At 45.9% G+C, this 22,500-nt stretch overlaps 1 protein-coding gene across 1 annotated transcript in view; it reads right to left on the minus strand.

Annotated features, from left to right (window-relative positions):
- SHISA6 (shisa family member 6) overlaps positions 1–22,500 on the minus strand; it is a 514,955-nt gene that overhangs the window by 23,025 nt on the left and 469,430 nt on the right. Inside the window, exon 5 of the mRNA XM_059732610.1 lies at positions 6,509–6,661. Within this exon, the coding sequence (XP_059588593.1) occupies positions 6,509–6,661 (153 nt within the window). The remainder of the gene's footprint in view (positions 1–6,508; positions 6,662–22,500) is intronic.

Below are 22,500 nucleotides of genomic sequence, written 5' to 3' on the forward strand. Positions count from 1 at the left end.
GAATTGAAACAAACTCAGACTTCAGCTTCCACCATCATGTCTACTGAGTGAAATGTCTGTCTCTGAGCCTGAGTGAAGCTTTCATTTGAGTTTTCAGTAAATCCATTCTCTCAGTACAGACAGACTGTACACAAGGAGCTGGGTCCCAGGGAACTTTGGAGGAGATGGTTTCATTAGGGGCAGGTCATGTCAGACCAACCTCATTGCCTTTTACGATCAGGTCACAAAAGCATTGGATGCAGGTGTTGCCGTGGATGTAGTCTTTCTGGACTTCAGCAAGGCCTTTGACACTGTCTCCCACCCCATCCTCATTAAAAAACTAGGCAACTGTGGCATCAATGCCTACATGGTCAGATGGATTGCTAATTGGCTGAAGGGTCATACTCAGAGGGTGGTGGTGGATGGGTCATATTCGACCTGGGGGGAAGTGGGCAGCAGAGTCCCCCAGGGCTCGGTCCTTGAGCCCGCGCTGTTCAATTTTTTTATCAGCGATTAGGACAATGGGGTGAAAAGCAACCTGTTCAAATTTGCTGACGATACCAAAATTTGGGGTGAGGTGGGCCGCTAGTAGGGAGGGAAAGACTGCAGAAAGACCCGGATAGGTTGCAAGGGTGGGCTAACAAAAACAGGATGCGTTTCAATACGGACAAGTGCAGGGTGCTGCACTTGGGCAGTAGTAACCGGCAGCATGCTTGTAAGATGGGAAACTCCCTTCTTGAGAGCATGGAGGCAGAAAGGGATCTTGGAGTCATTATTGACTCCAAGATGAACATGGGCCGACAATGTGAGGTCAGGGTCAGCAGGGCTAACCGGACCTTATCATGCATCCACAGGTGCAGCTCAAGTAGGTCCAAGGAGGTGATCCTCCTCCTCTATGCGACATTGGTCAGGCCACAGCTGGAGTACTGTGTCCAGTTCTGGGCACCCCACTTCAAGAGGGATGTGGACAACATTGAGAGGGTCCAGAGGAGGGCCACCCACATGATCCAGGGACAGCAGGGCAGACCCTACAATGAGAGGCTACGGGACCTGAACCTGTTCAGCCTTCACAAGAGAAGGCTGAGGGGGGAACTTGTGACCATCTATAAACTCACTAGGGGGGACCAGAAGGGTTTGGGGGAGACCTTGTTTCCCCTAGCGCCCCTGGGATAACAAGGAATAACGGCCACAAGTTGTTGGAGAGTAGGTTGAAATTAGACATCCGTAGGAACTACTTCACAGTTAGGGTGGCTAGGATCTGGAACCAACTTCCAAGGGAAGTGGTGCTGGCTCCTACCCTGGGGGCTTTAAGAAGCGGCTCAATGCCTACCTGGCTGGGGTCACTTGAGTCCAGTTTCCCTCCTGCCCAGGCAGGGGGTCGGACTTGAAGATCTACAAGGTCCCTTCTGACCCTACTTCTATGATTCTATGACCACTGGAAAAATGTGGTGCTTTATGATGGCTTCAGGTTTTTTTTTTCCTTTGAATATGAAAGAAAGGAACCTGAGAGAAACAATTCATGGCTTCAGTGGTGGCCAGTCTCAGGGGGGACATGTGCCCCCCCCCCCCCCGCATGTCCCCCTATAATGTTCATAGATTCATAGATGCTAGGGTTTGAAGGGACCTCAACGGATAATCTAGTTTAACTCCCTGCCTAGGCAGGAAAAAGTTCTGGGGTCATATGACCCTGGCCAGATACCTATCAAGCCTTCTCTTCAGGACCCGCAAGGTAGGGGAGAGTACCACCTCCCTTAGAAGCCCATTCCAAATTTTGGCCACTCTTACCATGAAGAAGTTTTTCCTGATATCTAGCCTAAATCTGATCTCTGTCAGTTTGTGACCATTGTTCCCTGTTACCCCAAGAGGCACTCTGGTGAACAGAGCATCTCCAATCCCTTGCTGTGTCTACCTACAAATTCAAATGCAAGGTAGTCTACCTTGGGGGAAAAAAAACATATCATATTTATAGGCTCAGCAATGCTACACTCATTAGCATCATGACTAAAAGAGACTAGGGGGTCATGATAGACCACAAAATGAACATGGGCTACCAATGCAAAGATGCAGCTGGCAAAGCAAATAAAGCTCTGGCTTGCATCTACTGATTCATCTCAAGGAAGACTCAAAAAGTCATCCTTCTGCTTTACTCAACCTTGGTGAGGCTGCAGCTGGAGTACTACATTCAATTCTGGGCTCCGCACTTTAGAAAGGGTGTTGAGAAGCTTGTGAGAGTCCAGAGGAAAGCCACATGCATGATTAAAGGTCAAGAGAACAGGCCTTATGAGGAGAGGCTGAGAGGCATGGGACTCTTCAGCCTGCAGAGGCAAAGGCTCATGGGTGACTTGGTAGTAGCCTATAAGTATATTAGGGGTGTGCATCAGGAAATCGGAGAACATCTGTTCACCAGGGCACCCCAAGGGAAAACAAGGTTTAACAGTCACATGCTTCTGGAAGACCATTTCAAACCGGACGTAAGGAAAAACTTCTTTACCATCCAAGTCTCCAGAGTCTGGAATAGACTTCCCCCAGAACTGATGCAAGCACCTACTCTGGATACCTTTAAGAAATGCTTGGATGCTTATCTTGCTGCGGTGATCTGACCCCAGCTGACTTCCTGCCCCTTGGGCAGGGGGCTGAACCCAATGATCTCGCGAGGGCTCTTCCAGCCCTAATGTCTATGAAAGCTATAATGTCTATGAAATCAATGAGAGTCACTCTAAAGTGCCCCACCCCAGAGCATGTGTAAAGATGTCCATTATTTTTCTCACTCTCTCTCATTATCTCTCTCAATTATATATGTAGCCTGTATATGCACCCTAAACATATGCCCTCCAAGGCCTTCAAGCAGAAGCCAGTCACCACAAAACACTTTTTGACAGCTGTAACTATTTACAACTAGGCCTTTCAAGAAACCTAATAGTTTTGTGGCGGTTGTTTTTCAGAACCTGTCTTCCTCAAAAACTGTGTAAATATGGAGTTTGTCTTTAACCACTTCTAGATCCTGTCCCCCAGAAGCAGTTTCGGTGATGTTGTATTAAGAATGTGCCCCTATCAAAGTGTGGGGCAGCCATCTGGAGTCCAGTGCATATAGTTACAAACCACAGCATCTGGAGGGGGCAGCAAGATCAACAGACTGCTGAAGTAACATGCTACTTGGTGTGTATGAAGCCAGCCTAGCTGATGGGTAAGAGAAAAGTTAAGGCTTGTCAAATTTCAACACTATATGTCCACTTTGGGTTTTTTTTAAATACATTTTTGATGCTTCAGTAAGGTATGTCAACATATTTAATACTGTACTGTGCTTAAGAGTATTTTCATGAAGAACAGGTGCACTGTATAGCAAACAAATGACATATTTCAAGGAAATATAAGGAAATCAGTTATAGAAAAAGGCAACATTCTAAGGAGTAACTGATAGACATATATTTTGACATTACTACAGCTGAGAAATGGATTAAAAGATCTCAAGAAGGCAAAAGTTAAAATGTCATAGTATTATAACCTAGTAGTTCCATTGACTTATCAGTATCAGTTAATATTTGAAAAATTGTCTAGGAACATACAGTAAGTTTACTAAAGGAAGTATTAATGGTGATTTGAGATATTTACCCTGAACAGAAGTCTGACCTCTTCACTTACTTCATGAAGGAACAAATCTCCCAAGAAGTAATGAAATGTACTCTGTTGATGCACTGAGCACTGCTTTAAATCAGATTCTGATTTTAATATGTGTTTAAACTGAAGCAGGCAGAATTTACCTGATTGCAGTTAAACATGTGCTTATGTGCTGTGCTCAACCAAGGTGTAAATGAGTAGATATTGAACTCTTTATTAAAATACTGAAATTCAGGATCTTTTCAGACTACCATTCACTGAACACATCTACATGTGACACTACATCACTATAGTAATGCGCTATGGTGATGTAGCATCAGCAGTCACAAATTGTGATGCCACAGCTACGCTGCTGTAGCAATGCGCTCCCTTGTTATAGTACATTGCTACAGTGACATAGCAGATAAAAATAACCGTGCACGGTACACACAGTGCAGTATGGGCTGTTAATGTGTCATCTGTTACTGATGGCGCAGTAACAAAGGTGCCATATGGACACATGTAGACACACCCACTGTACATCCAAATTTAAAGAGATATAGCAGCAGTTCCCAAACTGACAGATTGCACACCACGAATTTAAAACAAAACACCTTAAGTACCACCGGCAATTTTTTGTCATATAAAGTAATTATAATACATTTGTTAATGCATACCACTGACAAGATGTCTGCATACCACTAGTGGTACAGGTACCCCAGATTGGGAACCACTGAGATAGAGTTAACTCAAATACTGGTCAAAAACCTACCAGAAATAGGTATGCTAAACAGATGGCCACCAAAGATCTGAGCTTAAGAAATATACTAAAAACATACTGTGTGAACTTGGAGAACGCATTGGCCCAAGACTGCAATAAGTTAGTAGTTGCTCACATGATTAGTCTCACTGAATCTAAAGAGAATAACTGTTACTCTTTAGAATAACTCTAAAGAGAGATGCAACTGTACCCTACAGGATGGTGTTTGGAGAACACTGGGTGCATCTACACATGCATTTACTATGGTCTAGATTTACTCTGGTATAAACTAAGCTAGAGTAAGGGTTTTCTGGCAGGCATCTACACATGCAGAGATTAGGGAGCAGATTTGCATCCAGTTTCATGCAGCTCTGCAATGGACCCCACAGGGGGAGCTCTAGGCTCCAGCTGTAGCAGCCAGGACCTGGCAGCCCTCTCTAAAAGCCAGCCCCGCTTGTTGCTCACTGACCAGCTTCTTCCTTGCTGAGGAGCAGCATGCCAAGTCCAGGGACTGCACATGGCAGCTTTCTCCTTGGCTACTCTGCCTCTCTGCACTATGGATGCTCCAGTTCCCACCCCTGGCAGCAACAACCAGTGCTCCATGATCCTGTTGGCTGCTGCACTAGCTCTGCTGGCCTGCCACACTGACCACTGCCTGGCCCATGGCTATTTTGCCCTGCCAAGCTCCCCCATGAACAGAGATTGCCTGCCTGGCTGCAGTAGGCTGTCCAAGGTCCTTCAGCACCACCATACCACTGCTGCCACCAAGGACACCAATGATGGGCTCCACAATGCCTGGGGCTACCATTATCCTCCTGGTCCTCCAGCCCCACTGTCTCTGGGCCCACCATGCCAGCCAGGACTGGTGGCTGCACACTGTCCAGAACGCCTGGGACGATAAGCAGTCACAGTTTCTGCATGATGAAGGCCACCTTCTGGGACTGCTTTAGCAGCTCCAGCCCCACCTGGAGTACCAGAACAGTGGCATGCACCTGGCCCTCCCTGTAGACACCCAGATGACCCTCACCATGCAGAAGCTGGCCACACCTGCCAGCCACCAGTACTTTGGACACCTGCTTGGTGTGGACAAAGCCACCACCAGGGAAGTTGTCCTGGAGGTGTGCGGGGCCCTCCAGGATGTGCTGGGCCACACCATGCTCCACATCCATGACAGTGGTGTCAGGGTTCCATGCACTGGGATTGCCCCAGTGTATTGGGGCCCTGGACAGGACCCACATCCCCATCACCCACCTGCCATATTGGAGACTGGCCCTACTACAGCTGCAGGGGATTTCACTCCATGGTCCAGCAGGCGGTTGTGGACCACCATGGGGCCTTCATGCATCTCAGTGCTGGCTGGGCAGGCAGCACTCATGACACCCAGGTTTCACAACTCCAGCCTGGCAGGACTTGTGGAGAGTGGGCAATTTGCACCAGGGGAGCTGGACCTGCAGCTGGGCACTGTCGTGGTCCCACCACTGCTCATTGGGTCCCCATCTACTTACTCCTACCCTGGCTTATGGAGCCTTATACCAGACACCTGGGCCCCCGCCAGGCCTACTTTAACTAGTGTCTGGGCTGGACCCATGCCCTGGTGGAGTATGCCTTTGGCCTCCTCAAGGGTCATTGGCATGCCATCACTACCCACCATGAGGTTGCCAAGGATGACTTCCCCTGGGTCATTATTGCAGCCATGTGTTGCATAACATCTATGAGGCCAAGGGGGTTCTACAAGGTCTGGGTGGAGAAGGTATAGTGCATGGGGGTACCTGGAGTACCCACCTGTCCTGCCAACAATGGACCCGCCACCCCCCTGCCCACCTCCAGCACCATGCTCACTCTACACATGCATAGGAAGAACAAGTCTTTATTCCCCTAACATGAACCAGAGACCCCCTCCCATTCCAACACACAGAATAAGGGGCCATGCGCTGCACTGCCCAGCCTCAGATTGGGGGTCAGCCATGCACGGGTGCCCAGGCACCCATAAGTCAGGCAGGGCAGGCCTAGACCCAGGCAGCTGCTGGCCAAGCCTCCCATCCCTATGTGTTCCCCTGGGGCCACCGGTGTGCTGGGTGCTGGCCACAGGCACCCTGCCTCCACTGGCTTACTTTTATGGCCCTTGCAGTTTACAAGCAAAGGAGATACAAAGAAATGGAATGAGATAACACCTACTTAATCTCTTCAGAGAAGAATATTTACTTGGATTAGTCTTGACTGCAGCCTCATAGGATGGTGGGAGGTGTGAGAGGTTCTGGAAGGACCTGGAAAAGGAGAGATCGTACGGCTCCGTAGCAGAAGTAAGAATATTGTTCATGCGTGGTTTTTCTGCAAAAAAAGAACAAAATCATATCCACACAGGGCACCAAGACACAGAGGGAATGAGAAAGACATTTCATTCCTACCCCATTCTTATTCAAGCCAGCCTTTACAGATTTGAGATTAGTAGTGCATTAGGCTAGCATGGTCAATGCATGCCACTTTTTATAGCCAAGAGAATGATTCAGCCAACATCACTTTCAAGCCAGCCCCTGTCTCCTTTGCATAAATGAGTAATTACAATACAACTCCTAAGATGCAGGAGCTGGGTTTTAGTTGCCTCCCCCACCCCCGCTCACCCCAAAGAGGTTGGAAGCTACATCTCAGCACAGTGTTTTAACAACCAGGACATAGGATGGGCATTATGCAGTGTTTTCTTCAGTATCCTCTGCGCCTTTGAAGCAGGCCTACCCCCACCCATCTTTGGATAAGCAAAGAGTGAGAAATCTGTGAGCCTAGAAGAAAGTGAATGTGAGAAGTCAGAAGAAAGGGTGTGTGGCTCACTGAGATAGATAAAGCTCTATAAGGGAAGGAGGCTGTGTTTTAGCATGAATCCTTGCTCCAAACTGGGCTATAATTTCTCCACTGCTCTTCAGTATAAATCATAGAAAAGTAGGGCTAGAAGGAACCTCATGAACAGGGTTACCATACATCTGGGTTTTCCCAGATATGTCCTCTTTTTGGGTCCTCCCATCTCTGTCCAGGTATTTTTATTTAAATATCAGCAAATGTCCAGGATTTTGCTTTGCCTCCACCCAGCATTCAAGTTTATTCCCAGCACTTCCTGGAGCTGCTTGGGGCTGGGGGGGAGCAGGGAATGGCTATTGGAGGCAGGAGCATCACATGCTCTATGTGCATGGCCTGGCAGCTGCAGGCAGGTAAGTCTGTGGGTGGTAGAGGTTGGAGGGCCAGGGCTGGGGACTGTAGGAGGGATGGGAAGGTGTGTGTGTGTTATGCTCACATGCATGCCTGTTGACACTGCTGCTGTGGTAGGGCAGGCAGGTGGGGGAGGGGCCTGCCCTTCCAGTGGAGGAAGGGAGTGGGGGGGAAGGGGGTGGGGGGGTTATTCAGGGGCAGCAGGGAGCTACATGGGTATCAGGGCTGGAGGGGCAAAGGGCTGTGGGTCAGGAGTAAGGGACACTGCAGAGAAGGGGGTGGGGAGGGGCTGTGGGTCAGGAGTAAGGGGCATTGGCACAACTGTGGGGGGGCTGTGGCTTGGGAGTGAGGGACACTGGCGAGGGTACTGTGTGTCACAGGCAGGGACAGGGGGCTGCAGGTTGGGAGTGAGGGGCACCAGCATGGTCGGGGTGGGGACTGTAGGTCAGGAGTGAGAGGCAGCAGCAGGGGTGTGGGGGCTGTGGCTTGAGAGTGACAGTCAGGGGCAGGGCACAAGCAGGCCCCTCACCGCTTTTCTTTTTTCTTTGGCAGAGCCTGCCCACTCTATGGCAGGGGGCCCGGGAGCTTCATCCTAGCTCTAACTTACCTGCATATCTCTTTGAAATGCCTCAGGATCTATAATAATAACATGCTTATTCTGTCTGTCTGGAGCACTGTCTGTCTGCAGCACTCTGGTTGTTTCAGTAAGCATTGATTGGCTATTCAGACAACCAGAGTGCTCTGGACAGACAGAATAAGCCTATTATTATTTTAGATTAGCATCAAACAAACAAGCATTAAACTCACAGGAACAAAACGGGTCACAAAAGCTAATCCAATTAATAAGATAAGAATCCTAGCCTCTGTTTAAGCCACACTTAACCCAGTCCAGTTTGTGGAAGATTTTTTGCTCATACTTTCCTATGCAAACTGGTTTTTATTTTTTATTTTTTTATTTATTTTGCCTGAGAACAGCAATCCCAAGGTCAGTAATGAAGTATCCATGGAGGTTGAAGTGTTCTGCCACATGCTTTTTTGTCTTTCTGCACCTGTCAGATCAGTTTTAATTCATTCTTACGCTTACAGATCATCCTTTCTGTCCAATGTAGACACATGTAGCAGATGGACACTATAAGCAAGTCATGGCATATATGCCATTTATAAAGTTGCACGTGAACAAATTTTGGATATTGAACTCCTTGTTATTAGGCTCAGTGATGATGTGGTCTGTATTGATGTGGGGACATGGCAGGCTTTTGGGTCCATTGCAAGGCCTCCTGCCTCAGTGAAGCTAAGAATTCATTAGTATTTTATTTTAGAGATGATGTTTGAGATTGTAGGGCTGTCTGTAAGCCAGGGCAGGTGCATCTCCAAAGTCAGTCAGCATAGATTTATAAATTAGGCCAGACAAACAACCTCCTTCTTCAAGAATACTATTTGGGTGGATGAAGGGAATGCAGTAGATAAAGTACATCTGGACTTCTGGAAGGTTTTTGACAAAAACATGGCTTTCTCATAAACAATTTGTAAAAATGGAGACTACACAAAACTACTGCCTTGTGGATAGAAAACTGACTCAATACCTGCAAGCAAAGGGTAATTATAAGTGGATCTATGTCAGAATAGCAGTAGTCCCACAGGGGTATGTCTTGGTCCCAGTGCTGTTTTACATGTTTATTAACAAATTGGATGCTGGAATAGAAAGCTTCTTGACCTAATTTGCAGGTGACACAAAACTGGGAAGGAGTGTGAATATACTGGTGGACAGGAGTGCAATTCAGAAGGTACTGTACTCAGAAGGAATTCAGAAGGAACTTGGCATATTGGAAGGCTAAGCTGGAGCTAACAGCCTGAAGTTCAATGCTGACAAATGCAAGGTGTTATACCTCAGGTACAATTATAAAAAACAAATGCAAGATGGGTGACAACTAGCTGGATAGCAACACTGCAGTGAATAATTTAAGATTCTTGGTGGATTGTGATCAATATGAATCTGCAGTGTGACACAGTTACACAAAAGGTGAATGTGATTGTGAACACCATCAACAGAAGAATAAAAAGTGCAAGTATAGAACAGAAGGTGCAAGACATGGGAGGTAATAGCACTTCTTTACTTGGCATTGGTCAGGCCTCATCTAGAATATTGTGTGCTGTTTTAATAAGGCATCCAAATTTTAAAAAGGCCTCTACACGGACTGCCACCTTGATGGGATAGATAGGGTCATCATAGACTGAAGACCCTAAGAGCTACACTGTTGGGAGTCTTGTACTCCTGGTTGGGTCATCTAGATTTAGATTGGATATCGGGAAAAACTTCTTCACTGCTAGGACAGTGAGGTACTGGCACTGTCTAGGGAAGTTGTGGAATTTCCATCATTGGGGACATTTAAGGAGAGGTTGGATAACAATTGCCCAGGAATGATCTAGGAGTAGCTATACTTATGCTAGCTATGGGTACTTCCCACTTTTCAGGGTTTTTCTGTTTCTGCCACATAGGACTGAGAAGGAAATGTTGTCCCCTCTGTTGTTAAATATCACAGGGTGGTAGTTTGTTTCTTTTTTTCTTTCTCAGAAGCATTGGGTATTGACTGCAATCAAGACCAGGGACTTTTACTGGGGCGTGCCAATCCTTCAGCTGGAACTAAAACCCAGAGGTTCTTGGCTAGAGGGTCTTGTCTCTCTGCTCAGGGTAAGACTGATTGCCCCATTAGAGGTCAGGAAGGAATTTTACCCCATGGTCTGATCGGTATGAACTGTTGGGGTTTTTGCCTTTCTATATAGTTGGGCTGTGGGGGGAAGGGGTGTTGCCTTCTTCTGCAGTTGATCTCTCAACTGTATTTTGACAACCCTTCTAGCAGCAAGACACTTAGCATGTCTACACGTGCATTTAGGTGCACCTAAATTTAATGTGTGTTAGCTTAATGCTCATTAAGGCTATTTAGGTCTACACATGGATGTGCTTAACCAAAAGCAGGTATCAAATTTAGTTGTGAATAGCCTAAAAATGCCATTTTAAGGTGCATTAAAGGTATTTACATGTAGACATGCACCCTTAGTGTGCCTTAAATTGGGCAAAAGTGCCTTAAATCAGCACGTATAGATAGACATGCCCACTTACCATCATTGTCACTTAGCCTTATTTATGGCAGTTTAGGTTGTGTGAAAGGGCTGGCTGTGTGGTTTTAGGAATAGGTTACACAAAGATTTACATAGGATGGTTTAGGTAGGGATATTTCTGCCTCAGGCAGGGGGGTGGACTAAATTGGAGCTTTTCAACCCTACTTTTACATGAGTCCATTCTTGAAAGCAAACTGGATAAGGTAGGTCTTGCAACCTGGGTCTTGTACTACCTGATTCAGAATAGCCACTAGGCTATTGGACAAAATATGTGATGACCCTACTTCAGTATCTAGTACCCATTAGTCATAAGTTTTTGCTTAACTATAATTCTGTGACTTATATATGCCTGGAGAAGATGTGTACAGAGCCATGTTCCCACTCAGCCAGAACACCATTCTCTTTAACTGAACTATACTACATGTTGAATGGGACTGTAAACTGTGTGTTAAGTATTAAATCTAGCAGTTTCATGGATGGGTAAGTGTCTTTTGGATGCATAACACGAAATAGGATTCTTCCCCTCCAGCATTTTCCTGAATGATGTAGCACAGCAGGCCTAGATTTAGCACAAACAAATTGAATCAGGATTATCAATTGGGGAGTACTATTCTACCCATGTGGTATATATGAGTTCCCTTTTGTTAAGATAATACCATGAACTGAAACAAAGAGAATACTAGTGGAAAATTATTCCCAACACTCACAGTAAATTTAAGAAGGAAAAATTAAAAATTTAGTATTTGACTAAAGACATAAACAAAGCTTGGCTACTGAGGTTACTTATATTGATACTGACTCTCATCAGAGAGTGGGTTTTAAAAAGTTTGCATCTATTTCTAAAGAGTGGATTGATTGTGTATCCCATCCAGATCATGCTGGATATAGTACAGTGTAGAGTGGTGGATGCTGAGTTGGTGAAACAACCTCTCCTTACCACCACCTGGGCCTCACAGTGTTGTCCCATTTAGCTTCTCAGTGTCCCATCCTGTTATCTCACTTTCCATGCCTTGATGTTATAAACTGATAGGGAGGCTGCCCCTAGAGAGCAAAGAGGGTTTTGGATGGTAGGCCTTTGTCAGGGTTGAGGCCCCCTGGCTTTGTCCTACTTTACTTTGGCTGAGTGCCTTGACTTGGGTCCACTGTCCCAAGACCACAAGCTCCTGGGCCCCAACCGCAGCCATGCCCTTGTGGCTTTGAGTCTCCTGATTCCTGCTTAGGCCTTCATGGGCTCTGGGCTTCTTGGCCTCTGGTCTCACCCTCATGAGTTTTAGGTTTGCACCCCAGTCTTTGCTATTTCTTGCTTCCCCTTGTGGGCTCTGGGCTTCTTGGCCTCTGATTTTGTCCTCTGTAGGCTCTGAGCTTGCACACCCTGTCTCTTCTATCTGACACCAAAGTCCTTCCAGCAATGACAGTGCCTAGAATCTGGAGTGTTCCTGGGTACCTTTCTCAGTAGCCTCACCTTCCCCTACAGTCACAATCCAGTCCTCGAGTGTAAGCTAAAACCAAAAACATGAGCATTTGGTCCAAACCCAAGGGTTCCCCTCCAGGGTTATTCTTGTCCTGAGGAAGTCCTTTGCCCAGAGGACCTGGGTACATATCTGTTCCCAGTTTCAGGGAACAGATGCAGGGTTTCTTTCACCTCCACTGCAGCTCAAAGTCCTTCCTCTGGTTCCCCCAGCAGCTCCTACAGCCAGCCTGCCCCTCTGCTTGGGGCTTGTGCTTGTAAGTTCCTTCCTCAGTCACCTGACCCTCCAATTCAACTTCAAGCCTTGCACCTGGGTCAAGCAGGCAATTTGTTTCAGGACTCCCAGTCTGCATTAGCTTATCTCAGGGGTTGGAGAGAGCCAGTCACCCCTGGGATCCCACCCTCTTTTAGTAATGGGGTAGGGTCCCTGTTAAAGAAATTAATTCAAATTTAAAGTTTCTTTCACACAGTTAAAGAAATTAATTCTCTACATGCCAATATGTACAGATGTCCAAAACTTGAAGACTATTCTAAACTGCACCAGCTGGCTCTGGTCCCATAGGGTCCATCCACCATCTGCGATCAGATGGAACACCTTACATTCCAGTAATTTCTGTGCCTGATATACCCCTTTCCACCCCTGATATACCACTGCATCATAATGTTCATGGAGTGTGTAGACTCTAGCTTTATCAGCTCTGAAGTGGCTCTATTATATCCTTCAATGCTTTATTTTTCTAACTCCTACCCAGCTTGCCTCTCCCAGCAGTGTGCTCTCCTTTCTCCTCCCCCTTTCCTACTCTTTGTATTCTAATCACTGATTTCTGTTTAGAAGTTCTGCTTCCTACAATCCCTTTGCAGTATCTGATGAAGTAAGCTGTTGCTGATGAAAATTTATGCATCTCTGATTTAGTTAATCTGTAAGGTGCAAATCTACACTGGCTTCTGCCTAATTCAAGACTACCATGGCAAATTAGTTCTCTCTATCAACTCATGGGTATTTCCCACAGGTACCAGAGTAGTGATTGGGAAGTACATTAGGGTCTTACAGGTTTTTGGTATGATTCACTAATGTTTTATTTGTTATGTTGTAACTGTTGTTGTGTGGCAAATGATATATTTTATATCTAGTTTGTTGTGGCATACAAAAGTATTGAATCTTGGTTTTCCACTGGTATTCTCTTCACAAAGAGGAACTCATAGGCCCCACTTGTCTCCTCTAACCCTTTGGATAGGTTTGCTCTTTCATTTCCTTTCCTTCTTCTAGCTTCACATTGTCAATATTTCTCTACAGTTTTGTATATAAAAAGTAAACATACCTATTTGTTTGGAGGTTTACACTAGAGGTCTGTTTATCTTTTGATTTCCTTGTGTGTTTATATATTGAAAATAACTCTAAATTTAAAAAGTACTTAATTCTTATGATTTTAAAAAAATGATATTTTAAATAAAACAGACAGAAAAAGCACAGCACATTGTTGGGGGTGATACCAAAGAGCAAGTAGATAATTGGGTATTCTTCCTCATATCAGAATGAACACACACTGAAAATCTATCAAAGACAAGAATACACAATTGCCATTGGGGCACATTTCTCACAAGAAAACCACTCTCTCTCCAGCCTCTCAGTTCTAATCCTCAAAGGGAATTTACAAAACACCTTTCACAGATGAGCCTACAAATTTTACTCCATCAATCTACTGGATACAAAAAGGCATGTGCTAAATATAAACGTTGGATGTATGACACATTATAACCTGCCTAACATCTGACTCTCCAGGTAACCTTTCCAATTTTTACCAGCTATATTCATTCCCCCCCCCCCACCCTGTGTCTCACCCTTTGACTACAGCTACATTCATTGCCACCCCCGCCACCCCCACCTGTCTTTCACTCATTGACTACCTCAATTTATATTTTCACTGACTGGCTTTCTTGCATATGTACTGGCCTCTGGCTGCTTTACTATTCCATCCAAGAAGAGCACAGACCAACTTCAGATGCTTCCTCAGCCTGACAAAGGGTATCTATATCCACAAGCTTGCAAAGAAGAATTTTTCCAACTATTTGAGTTGGTCTAATAAAAGATATCAGATTTACTCAAAGAACCTTGTCCCCCTTAATTATGTGTTTGTTTTATTTAGAATTAAAGTAAGAAGAATACATATCTACAGCTCTAGGTATCCTGTGTAATTAAACACATGCCATTAAATTACATTTTCACCAGCCTTAAAATCATCAGTTCCACAGAAACTTAGCCAGAGAGGCAGCATATATTTCTATTGTAACTTACCCTATGCTGCCTCAGCACTACTTCATACCCTATTCTTTTACATGAGCCACTCTCTTTTAATATTTATGTGAGAAAGTAACTCATACTTTAACAAATTATACTTTGCTTGAATGAAAAATTAGTAACTGAAAAATTCAGTTAAATCATTAAGACAAGTCTTTGTGCTACAGATGCAGAACATTTACCTAACTGAGTCAGAGCCAGGGACCTTACCCTAGGTCTTCCACATCTGAAGTAAGTGTCTGAGCCATATTGAGATGTGGTCTGAAACCAATACATTTTTTGTGAAATAGTTTGGTTTTGACAAAATTTCATTTTTGTTAAAAAAGAAATCTCAAAACAGTTACAACCAGCTCAGTTTACAACCTTAGTCCCATTGACTTTAAATTCACTTAAAGTAATTTAGGAATAAATTCTATTTCATCATCACATGACCAAATGGCACTTCCATAGCTGTGTAACAGAAATTTCTGACTCTTAAGCACATTTTGAATTACATTTGCACCTGTGGCAGAGTGGGATTTCCCTGCATATGTACCTGATGGAAGTAAAATGTTGACAAAACCTCTCAACTTTTTGCCCAACAACTTAGTGATTAAGGAACATACCCACATTCTAGCATCCCTCCAAGGACTTAAATCTGGATTTCTTGTTTGCTAGCAAAAGACTTTAACCACCAGACCACTAGGTACTGCCAAGAGAGCTCACTAGCCCTCCTCTTGAAGTTAGCTCAATGCACTAATCCAGCATTATAAATATGCCTTCTTTGATCCTCTTTCTCTCTCTCAACTGTGTAAAAAAAGTGAAGTACCTGTCAGATCCAGAAAGGAGTTAACATTTTTTGGATGTATTGTTACCTAAAACTATTGAAAGCAAGAAAGAACCTACCTGTCTGATTAGCTAAAAGAGAGGAAGCCAATGGAAAATTCCCAGACAGAAATATTAAGTAAACTGGAGACAATGCTGTGTTATAGTTCTATAAATTAAGCATGTGCTACCTTGGAAGAGCATTTGAGTTTAAAAGAATACTACTCTCCCATTGTAGATCTAAAACCACTTTACTTCTGAAAAAGAGCATCTGTACAATGGGATACACATGCTTTAAGATATACATAGTGGCTGCATTGACACAAGATACTGACTGTGCAGTCATTACTGTGCGGTCATTTAGTACTTGTATAAAGTACTAAAAGGGGAATGCATGGGCGACTGATGCAACCTTAGTCAGCAACAGGGGAGGGGTTTCCCCCCACCGCAGATCTCGCTGACTGGGAGGGGTCCCCCCATGGCTGATCAGCGGCGAGTACGGCCTGTCAGGGGGTGCACCCCCATATACCCCTATGCATCGCCACTGGGGGAATGTATAAAAAAGTACTAAATGACTGCACAGTGACCCAAGGTACTATGCAGTAGAACCAAGGAACAGCTTTTTTGTGACACTGAAGGCCTTAATACATGTGCAAGTGATTTATCTAAATGTGACTTCAACTTCATCTGATATAGATGCATGACCATGTAGATTAGGGTAATATATGTTCATTCGGTCATGTGTATTAAGTTATGTACCTTGTAGTGTCACTGGATGGTACTTACATGCCATGATGTTTTTTTAAAGAGTAGATTTATGTACTTCCATTTCTCATGCTTTGGGTGGCGCTGTTCTAGACAGAAAATATATCTATTTAATTTTAATTTAGCTTTAATTACTTAGCTTTAATTTAAATACCCCAAAAGCTTAAATATTTAAGATTTAAATAGTTAGCTTTAATAGCTTAGCTTTAATTTAGCTATAATTAATAATATATATGTATGTATATATGTATATAAAGTATATTAAAGCTTTCCTCTCTGTAAAGAATAAAATGTATTTGCTTGCTATTCTGAGCCTGGTTTCTTCATGGGGGGAGGGGGGAAGAGGAAATAGTTATCCCACCATTTTTTGTGGACAAGGAGCTACTTGTCTTCACAGTGTTAGCAATTATCAAGTTGAGCCCATTAGTGTTCCTGTCTGCTAGCATTCCAGTTTCTGTCCATTTGCTTGTGAAACTTAAAGGCTATGTGGGCATTCTTATTTTGGCAATGGCAGCCTGTACTTCTGATTATCATAAGGGTAAAATTATTGTGGGTTGGCATAAGGGTTAATTTAACAGGGTATAATGCATAAAACCATAACATCTCAGCTGCCTCCTCACTGTAGCTTAGCTGCAAAAATGCTTCAGGGTCTCAGGTCTTTCACTGAAGGTTGGGGGGCTGCTGGGAAGGACTGAAGGGCCCGAGCAAGGCCAGGGGCTCCCAGGGCTCCAGTGTGAGCTCCCTGCCCCAGCCACCCTCCTGGACTTCAATACCCACAGGCCCCCACAGGCCCCCAGCAGCTTGGGGCCTGGCTTCCACCTTGGCAGTTAGTCACACACCTCATCCACCACATTTCTCAAATACAGCTGTACTGAATAAAGCTCAATGTTACTCAGAAGCTCATTTCAAGGCTTAATGTTGTCTACAAAATGCTTTGAAATCACTTGTATTTTGCACTTCATGCAAGCATGTTCACTTGCAGCAGCTCAAACAGAGTGGTGCAAATTTGAGCCAGGGCTTTTTGCATCGGTGCACATGTCTGGACGTGCACTTTGGTGTGATGCAAGTTGTGCCACTTGGAGCAAAATAACCCTGCATGGCTCCTCCCAGATCTGCAGCAAGGGGGAGCTAGAGCCTGGGGCCAGCACCTATGCTTGCCCCAGCAATGTAAAAAGCAGCCCTGTCCTCACCCCATCAATACAAAAAGCTGCCCTGGCAAGTAGTTTAGGACTACTTGCTCTCAGGAGCTTCTGGGGTCTGGCCAATTTGGTACCTGGGGACACTACACCTTGTGCCAGCTGGACTGCTGAAGCAGCCCTGAGAGCACCCTTTACCCACTGCAGCAGTTTGGCAGTGGGGACTGCTGCCTCGCTGTGACCTGCTGCCTACCTGCCATACCCAGATGGGGACTGCATAGCCAGTAGAGGCATATGCCTCTCTGGGCAAGCTGCCAGTGGGCTGTGGGCTGTGGTTGCAGAGTTGGCCTTTGTGTAGCACCACTGCCATGTGTGCCCCTGCCCGGCCATCCAGGCAGCTATTGCCTGGAAGATGTTCTGGGTGTGGTGGCCTGCTTTGAACTGTCAAAGCATGTCCACCTGTCCCCAATTGGCCAGGAGGTCAGCCAACTCCAGCTGGGTCCAAGGCACCAGCTTTGAGCAGGCTCCTCTGCCTGGATCCTGCAGCTTGCCTCCCTAGCAGGATTTCTAGTGTTCCCTATTTGAAAACTGAAAAATCCCTGATAAAAAAATCCCAAAGTCATTCTGTAAAATACCCTGAAATCAATGTTTCTCCATAATTGAAACAAAAGACCACTATAGAGAGAGAGCGAGAGCAAGAGACAGAGAGATGGAGATAATCTGGGCAGTTTTATTGATATATCTACAGTGTTAAAGCAATTTGGAAGCCTACCAGTGTCTCTATCATCATAATAAAATAAATTCTAAATACCTAAATGTTTTGCTGTTTGCCTTTGGTTTTCTTACCATACAGCAGTTAGAGCTCCCCCTGACCCCTTCACTAACTAGGATGTGGGGACAGCTGCCCCTGCAGCCACAGTTCCTGCCAGCAGGTTTCATCCTGTCTAGCAGATGGGCATGCAGGGTGTGTTCTGGGGAGATGTAGGGTTTGTAGGAGGTGGGTGGGAAGAGTGGTGGGGGGATGTGGGTGGCTGTGGAGGGATGTGGGGGCCACATGGGGTGTGTGGGTAGGTGTGCATGGATCGTGGGGGGACTGTGAGGGCAGGGCTGCTCAGAAGGGGTGGGCCCCCTGCCCTGCACAGGGCACAGCCCCCCTGCACAGCTCACGGACTGATCCCCCCACAGGGCTACAGCCCCCCCAACAGGGGCCACATGGCCCCCACAGGGGCTTCCACCCCCCTTCCTTCAGGGCCCATGTGCCCCATCCCTGCTTGCTCCCCCAGCCCCCCAGATTGCTGCCCCACCTGGCCCCATCCCCTGCCAGCTCCTGCACCCCGCCCGCATGGCTGCCCCACCCAGCCCCAACCCCTGCTTGCACCCCCAGACCTCCTATGGCTGCTTTGACCAGCCCTACCCCCCACTTACACCCCCAGTCCCCCCATGGCTGCCCCACCTAGTCCCAGCCTCCCAGCACTTAGAGAAAAAAAAAAGCCTCACACTCGCCAGCAGCAGCAGCAGCAGCCAGGGTCACTGGGGCCTCCTGGCTGGTAAGTAGGGGCTGACTGGGGGCTGGAGGATGTGGGAAGGGGACCATGGCCCCATCCCCCATCTGCCCCCCCGAGCACTCCCCATCACTGTCCCACCCAGCCCCAGCATCCCAGCAATAAAAAAAAGCCTCACTCTCACTGGCTGTAGCAGCTGCTATCGGGGTCACTGGGGTCTTGTGGTAGAGCCCCTCCACATAGCACGGGACAGTGGGGGGCAGCAGGGTCCAGCCCTGGCTTCCTGGCACCTACATTGCCACTGCCCCATTGCATGGGTGTGGCCCAGGTTGGCAGGGCACTGCCTGGCTCCATGTGCTGTCAGGCAGCTGGGGTCACTGGGGCTGAGTGGTGCCAGATCCTGGGTGACAGCTGTAGGGGCCTCAGCTGCCACACAGCATGTGGAGCTGCGCAGCTCCCTGCCAACCCAGGCTGCACCCATGTGATGGGGCAGTGGCAGTGCGGGTACAAGGTGGCTGGGTTGTGCTTCAGCACCAGGGCAAGGGCCAACCATACAGACACTTTGGCTGGCTACCAGAGCATCTCTGTGGAGGACACAAGCCTCTGGAGCAAGAAAATTTGCAGCACAGGGAATGTTTTTTTGTTCCTGCATGTGCCTCTTGCAGCATTTCAAAGGGCTTTGAGACTCTGTAAGAGGCATGTGAGCGCTCATCTGGACACATCCTGAAGTGAATGTTGCTGCTCTCCTTTATTCATTGAAAAAGACTAGAAAGCAATAGAGATGAATTATACAGACAGTCTATATACCTTTCTTCCTTTTAAAATATTAATTCCTCACACTGCACACTACATAAGACAGATATTAAGACAAAATTCATTAGGAGTACTAAGGGTGTAGGTTGTAGCCATGTTGGTCTAAGGACATAGGCAGACAAGGTTCTTTGGGTTAGGAAGTTTCAGCAGTTGGTGCATGCTCTTCCTGGATGGAATGAAAAGTATAGAAGCCAGAGGCTGGGCTGGTCTGCATACAAGACAGGTAGTCAGTGAAAATGCTGGTTCTGTGCAGATATGTATGTTGGTCTGTGGGTTTCTTGTATAATGTGATCTGTATTTTATCATTCTGGACACTGACCATCGTGTCTAAAAAGGAGATGCTGGTGCTGGAGTATTCTAGAGAAAGTTGGATGGAGGGATGGTGATCGCTGAATTTCTGATGGAACTCAATCAGAGATTGTAGGTTTTCAGTCCACATGATGAAGATGTCATCGATATATCTTAAGTATAGCAAGGGTTTGATGGTGCAGTTCTTGAGGAAGTCTTCTTCCGGGTGGCTTGTAAAAAGGTTGGCATACTTTGGGGCCATTTTGGTGCCCATAGCTGTTCCCATCATCTGGAGGAAGTGTTGGTTATTAAAAGTGAAATTGTTGTGTGTGAGGATGAAGTGTATAAGGTCAGTAATATCTTTGGGTCTGTATTCTGAGTTGTAATTTTGTTCCTGTAGATATGTAAGGCAGGCTTGGATGGCATCCTGGTGTGGGATGTTGGTATATAGGCTGGTAACGTCCATGGTGGCTAGGAGGGTGTTGCTGGGAAGGTGGTCTATGTTTTTAAGTTTCCGTAGAAAGTCTGCAGTATCTTGTACAAAACTTGCTGTGTGGGTGACAAGCGGTTTCAGGATTGATGAAATGAAACCTGATATTTCCTCAGTTAGGGTCCCATGGTTGGATATGATAAGTCTGTCATGGTTCCCTTCTCTGTGGATTTTAGGGAGCATGTAAAAACTCAACAATACCATCAAATCATTTCCATCAAGACTACAAGACTACAAGAAAAACTACAGACCTTGATCCCCCCACTACCTAACCTGGGGACTTTTTACATGCTTCCTAAAATCCACAAACAAGGGAACCCCAGCAGACCTATCATATCCAACCATGGGACCCTTTTTATGAGTCACCTGGAAGAAGACTTCCTCAAGAACTGCACCATCAAACCCTTGCTATACTTAAGATATATCGATGACATCTTCATCATTTGGACAGAACCAGCAATCACCCTAAACACACCAAAAAAGCTGTGATAGACAGCCAAGCCCTCAGATACCACCGAATTTGCACTGAAGAGAACACCAGGGATTGCCATCTCACCAATCTCAAAAAGGCTTTCACCCTTCAGAGAGACAGATTGCATGTTTCAAAGAGCCACTCGGATACCACATGAAGAACTGCTGCAGTACAGAAGAAACCCCCCCCACAAATCGCACACTACTGGTTATGACATATCACCCCTCCCTTGAACCTGTACAGAAAATCCTCAAACAATTGCAACCCATACTAGAAAGAGACCCTAGTCTTAAAAAGATCTTCCCAGAGCCACCCATCCTAGCCTTCAAACAAGCACCGAACCTTGCTAACCTCATCACCAGAAGCAAACTTCCTCAAGCCCAGAGCACATCAAAAGGATCCAGACCGTGCCATGACAAGAAATGTAAAACCTGCCAACACATCTCCACCACCCCACTATCACTACACCCCACAACAGAGCCATCAGCATTCCTGGATCTTACAGCTGCACCTCCAGAAATGTAATATATCTCATCCAATGCACCAAAAGCCCTGATGGAAAATACATAGGCGAGACAAAACAACAACTGTGCACCAGAATGAACGCACACCGGAAATCTATCAAAGACAGGAATACCCAATTACCTGTGGGGGCACATTTCTCACAAGAAAACCACTCTCTCTCCAATCTCTCAATCCTGATCCTCAAGGGAAACTTACAAAACACTTCCCAGAGACAAGCCTATGAGCTCCACTTCATCAACCTCCTGGATACTAAAAATCATGGACTAAATATAGACACTGGATTTATGACACATTATAACCTGCCTGACATCTGACTCCCCAGGTATCTCTCCACTTTCATCCCCCTTCTCTCTCTTCCTCCCCCTCCCCAGCCTGTCTCTCACCCACTGACTCCTCAATCTACATTTTCACTGGCTACCTGTCTTGTATGCAGACCAGCCCAGCCTCGGGCTTCTTTACTTTTCATTCCATCCAGGAAGAGCACATACCAACTGCTGAAACTTCCTTAGCCTGCCAAAGGGTTTTTGAACCCGAAAGCTTGCTTAATAATTGTTTTCCAACTATTTAAGTTGGTCTAATAAAAGATATCAGTTTCACCCAAAGAACCTTGTCTGCCTTAGGAGTACTAATGCTTCCAGCAACCTACAACATTTTTACCCCTCCATAGAAAAAGAAAACACAGTCCTGTGCTACAACCTAAAGGGTCATACTATGATTGTTTCTTTACAGAGCTAAAAGGTTTTGCTTTTTCTGACCTTAACACTTCCTTCACTGTACTTAACATGGAGTGTAACTTTTTTATTAGTATAATAAATGAAAGTTTTGCCCCTCCCGTTGCTAAGACCGTGACAGTCTTCGATTGTATTTGTATGCATACTGAAATTTTCAGTGTTGGCACAGTGTTGGTAGCAACAGAACTTACTTTATTTTGAGGATCTGAGTTTGCAGATCTTGTCATGATTCCTGGCAGAGAACTAGCAGTTTCAATACATGTCACACTCCAACTTAAGCTTGGCCTTTAAGTATACCAAAGTCCACCTCTCCACTCCTTCATCCCACCCCAACCCCAACCCCACGGGTGATTGCTTGGAGGATGAGAGGGGAAACCTCTTAGAACAATGCATTGCCCACCCCACAATTGTGTATGTCAAGTGGCTACTTCCATTGTTGGCAAGTACTAGCTCCATCTCACACCCGTGTCTGTGCCCTGCACCAAGCATGCCCAGTCTCAGCTCCATCTCACACCTGTACCTGTGCCCTGCACTTAGCATGTCTGGGCTCAATGCCCTCTCATAC

This window comes from Alligator mississippiensis, chromosome 8 (genome assembly GCF_030867095.1).
Source record: "Alligator mississippiensis isolate rAllMis1 chromosome 8, rAllMis1, whole genome shotgun sequence".
NCBI lineage: Eukaryota > Metazoa > Chordata > Crocodylia > Alligatoridae > Alligator > Alligator mississippiensis.